Source organism: Alosa sapidissima, chromosome 24 (assembly GCF_018492685.1).
Source record: "Alosa sapidissima isolate fAloSap1 chromosome 24, fAloSap1.pri, whole genome shotgun sequence".
In the NCBI taxonomy this organism is placed as follows: Eukaryota; Metazoa; Chordata; class Actinopteri; order Clupeiformes; family Clupeidae; genus Alosa; species Alosa sapidissima.
This window is the reverse complement of record NC_055980.1, coordinates 30181602-30186601: the sequence shown is the minus strand read 5'-3', so window position 1 is coordinate 30186601 and position 5000 is coordinate 30181602. Positions and strand designations below refer to the sequence as shown.

The 5000-nt window shown below is 44.3% G+C and overlaps 1 protein-coding gene across 11 annotated transcripts in view; it reads left to right on the top strand.

The window, feature by feature from the left end:
• hirip3 (HIRA interacting protein 3) overlaps positions 1-5000 on the top strand; it is a 35068-nt gene that overhangs the window by 27698 nt on the left and 2370 nt on the right. For all 11 annotated transcript variants that reach the window (XM_042082260.1, XM_042082259.1, XM_042082258.1 and 8 more), the window contains one exon: positions 1-64. This exon is cut by the window's left edge. In XM_042082260.1, the coding sequence (XP_041938194.1) occupies positions 1-64 (64 nt within the window). The remainder of the gene's footprint in view (positions 65-5000) is intronic.

Genomic DNA, 5000 nt, shown 5'->3' with positions numbered 1-5000 from the left:
AGTGCCAAAGCAGAGAAAGAGGAGGAGCAAGGTGAAGGAGGAGAGCAACGCCAGAGATGGCAAGGTACACACACACCCCACACACACACACAGCACACACACACACACGCGCTGTTACGCAGTGTTCCCCTGTACTTGGTGGTCACCTAACAGGAATGCTGGTTGCCATGGCCACAAGTGTCGTCCAGAGCGTGCCCCTGCCTCTGCTAATTATCTCTGGGCCAACCCGTGCTCTGGCTGTGGGCCTATAAAACATACCTGTGCGCAGGTGCAGAGGAGGCTCATCTATGCCAGGGGTCCCCAACCTTTTATGTACCATGGACCGGTTTGATTCCCATTTTTTTTTTCACGGACCGGGGGGGGGGGGGGGGCGGGGTTCGGGGGTTCCATGTTCCGTGTTGTGCATGCATTACTTGAAAAGAACTAGCTCCAGTTAACAGTGAAGGTAACAAACTCTTAAAAATGTGAAAAACGTGAACTTGAAGAAGTGAAAATTGAACAATATGAACTATGAAAATTGAACAACTTGAAGCTACATCTATCAAGTGTGAACATGCTTAACAAAATATGGTAACAAAACATGGGAACTAAACGTGCATTACGAATATAATCAGTGGGAGCTTATATACGAATATAATCAGTGGGAGCAACAAGAAGGTTCCATCTGGGGGTGATGGAAGACAGTGACACCCTCAGTATGTTTGAAATGTCCAGTCGATTACGCAATTTGGTCTTAGTTGCAGTCATTGCCGAAAACCCAGCCTCGCATAGATACGTGGTGGGAAATGGTAGCAACGTTTTCAGCGCTTTTACGGCTATCTCGGGATATTCTGCTTTGGTTTTGATCCAAAAACCCGCCAGAGAGGTTTCCTCATAGCCTACACACTCTTAAGACCACCGTCATTTGCAATTTCGATCAACTGCTCTTCCTCCTGCGCTGAGAAGTTAGGACTATTCGGGATATTGATAAATGGGTTGCGGACCCACTCATTGGTTTGCCGTGGATCTTTGGAGGATGGGAAGTAACGCTCAAACTCATTTGAAAGCGCAACAAGGTGATCGCGCACCAGCTGCGAGAGAAAGGGCCCTGCCTCAGTTTCTCCCAAAACCCCCACTACTGTTTGGAACATATCAAATACACCCCGGTCCACTCGTCGTCCCCACAAATCAAGCTTGGCTTTAAATGCAGCGACTTTATCTGCCAGTTTAAAGACAGTCGTAATTCTCCCCTGGAGTGACAGGTTGAGGTAATTAAGCAACCCGAATATGCCACACAGGTAAGCGAGTTTTGGCACCCAGTCCTCATCACTAAAATGTGCAGCGGTGACTTTTTTTTTCTGTAAGAAATCTCTGCAGCGGCTCTCGAACACTCTGACCAGTGACCTGCTAAAGATGCTTGTTTTTTTGTTGCTCATTCTAGCAGTTTAGCTAACTTCGTGTGACACTACCGTTCGCCAAGAACTGATCAAGTGAAGTGAGCTGACCTGAGGCTGCGCAGCGCTGAAGGCAATATGTAAAGTGTTGAAGGTGGGACAGACAGATGTAAGAAAATAGACATTGCAAAATGCAAACATGCGTGCAATCAAACAACTGCATATAGGCCTATGCCATGTAAAACGTGACATTATTGCGAATTAAATTTAGTTTAGTTTGCATGCATTTTTTTAAACTCATGTCGTAGGCTACGGCCCGGTTAGGAATGTCCCACGGCCCAGTGGTTGGGGACCGCTGATCTATGCCCTCTTTACTCAAGGGAATTACCCACAATTCATAGTGTTGTGACATGAAACACAGGGTTACCCAAAGGGCGACTGTAGGCTGGAAGCAATTTGGTGCCCTTTGACCTCTAGGGAGCACTGCATTCAGCAAACATGCCTCTAGGGGGCACTGCAACATGCCTTTTGACCTGTAGGGGGCACTGCAACATGCCTTTTAACCTCTAGGGGGCACTGCAACATGCCTTTTGACCTGTAGGAAGTGCTGCAACATGCCTTTTTGACCTGTAGGGAGCACTGCATTCAGCAAACATGCCTTTTGACCTGTAGGGCAAGGATTAAAGTTCTCCGTCATAGGACGGATTTCCGTCAATTTGATTTTAGAAATGTCATATTTGAGATCGATGCAGATCCGATGAGAAAAAAAATAGGAGGGGGGGGGGGGGCGGCGGCTATCACCTTTGCTTTTCCAAAGAACACATACGGAGGACTATAACGGTCTAAAAGTTGGATTATAGTGACACATTAGAGACAGCTGATGAGGTTGGCCAATCCGTTTAACTTTTTTGGATATGATATTGTGAGCTCTATGTGCGAATTCGGAGAAGAAGCGTAGGCTGTGTTCTTTCCGTGCATCAATGTAGACAATTTCTTACTATCGCGAACTCTTGTCAGGGGAGGTCATTCATTTTGGGTGTCACCTATGACTTGAACAGATAGCCTTCTATGCCACCCGATGTAGGCTACTATTATTGTTACAGTTTTTAATCAATGCAACTAACATTATGTGTAAAGCGACGCAATATAAACCGTAGCATATGCAATTTATTATCCCGTCTGTTATGACATGTACAACAATGTTTTTCACAATTTGCGACGGAAGGTTTTGACTGAGCGTGTTAGCATAAAAAAAATAATATCACCGTCATCATCGCGAACTGTTGAGTAAGGGGGTCAGTCTGTTTGTGACGCACAGACAGCCTTGTAGCCTATTTTGCTTAGGCCTCACTTTTAACGACAGTAGGTTGTGAGTGTATGTTGACAAAAAATAACCATACAATTAAAATAGTCAACTTAAAACTTTGCTATAAAATATTATTCATTTATAGCACAAAACCATAACCAGTAGGCCTACCAGAACCTCGCATATTAGCGTCATGATTTGTGTGCGTCTATTTGGCAAGGCCACTAGCTGTCATGGATGCGTTGTTGCTAAAGGAAGGCAGGTGTCAAAAGTTAAAAGATAAATGGAGATGGGCAGCTGTTGGAAACGGGGGAGAACTAACAAGCCATGGTGTAAAGAAATTAAAGTGCCAGGGGTTTACTTTTGCGCGGTTCGCTGCAAGAAAATTGTTTATGGATGCAATAGGAAAACGTTTTAGCACGCCACCAATCAGAAGACCGCCATAAGGTTAACGTTTGTGCACTTCAGGACATCTTCCCTACCTGGTGCAACTAGCCACCACGACAGAGGTAGGCTACGTTTATCTATGGCTGACCGTTTTTACGTTAGAAAGTAGGCTACGCATGTTCTTTCATAGCGCTACACGACCTGTCCCTCACCATATCGCAACCTCGTCAACCTTATACAATCTGTTGCTGAAGACAAAAGCACCGTCTCCAGATTGTCGTTATCAAATGCGCAGACCTCCTGCATGAGCACACACAGTATTGCTGCTCATTGGAAAACTGAGTTGTCTGTAAAACTCAAAATTACCATGTTTTCATTAAATGCGGATGAGGCAACAAATGGAAATATGAACAATATCTAGAATGTTCTGATTCGTTACTTTGATGAGGAAATGGGAAGTCTTGCAAACTTAATTTTATAGATTTTACTTGGTGTAGAATTGCATATTAACAAGAGAAAAATCTCCCCTTTAAACACTTTTGGCCTGAAGTAATTAAATAAGAGTGTGTTAAAGCCTTTCTACAATATTGCTGCAGTAGAAAAGAACAGCAATGGCTAATCAGCAATGGTCAGGGATGGTACTAAAATATATTTTTGTTCATCAGGAAAACTCAATCTGAATCAAGAACACTCTCAATTTTCCTTATTCACATGGTGGCCATTGGCGGCTAAAACGAGGCTACAGGGTACACAAACCATAGGATTGTTATGTTCTATGCATTCACCTGTAGGTGGCATTAATTTTATAGTAAGTGTACCCTGTAGCCTCGTTTTGGTTTAAACAATGGCCGCCGTGTGAATAAGGCGAATACTCCCTTTACTTTGCTGTTTGCATCTTTTTGTACATTAAAAACCAATACCAAACTACTACCACTACCACATTTAACACAATAAACACATTAAACATTAATATTTCAGCACATTAAACATTAATATTTCAGCAGGACAGTCTGCAGAGTTTAGGTGGGGAGCAACACGCACAGGAGACGCAGAAATCCCAAAGGATCACGCAGGCGATGAGTCAACACGCACAGGAGATGCATAAGCATGAAACCTTTAGGGGTTAGATCAGGATTCAGCCACACTCCCACACGTGTGTCGAGGTCAAAGGTCACCACAGCCAGACTCGTGTGTGTTAGGGTGACCAGGTGAGATTGGCTGGAATTCGGGACGCTTTTTTTTTGCGGGGGGGGGGGGGGGGGTGTAGGCCTACATAGACTCATAGACTATTATAAAAGATAATGAATTTTCAACCTGTACCAAAATACATTTTTATTCAAACATCAAGTCTGCAGTGAAATACAACAGAGAAATCATGAACTCAATGAGGTCAGCCCAGCAGCAGCCATCCTGCTTCTTAAAGAAGGACGAGACTAACGTGTTGGTCTTTACTGTCGCGGTGTTGGCACAGTGTAGCTTGCTGCTAGCATGTAGTCTAACATCTGCCTCCCCTCCGTGAGAAACACCAAACTCTCTTCTACACCTGCAGAATGCTTTCATCTCGTCGCTTAAGGCTTTGTCAATCCACGGGTACCTCCCCACCCACTCCTCCCGGTACCTGCATAGACGCTTTTGCTTTTTAGCGGCGTGTTGGGGTTCCGGTACATCAGCCATGTCAAGGAATGAATGAAAATTAGCTAAAATCAGTGCATCAGTGCCTAATTATAGAACGCCAAAAAAGAAACAAAGTAGCCGGGCCTGCATCCAGACACTTAGCTGCCGTTGGGGGCTGCATGCAGTCGACTCTACCTCTCTACGGACAGTTTTTAATGTTTATCAGAAAATAACTACTCAGTATTCTGATTGAGTATCATTTTCGGGACAATTAGGGCCGGATTCGGGATAAACACTTCGATTTCGGGACTGTCCTGAAT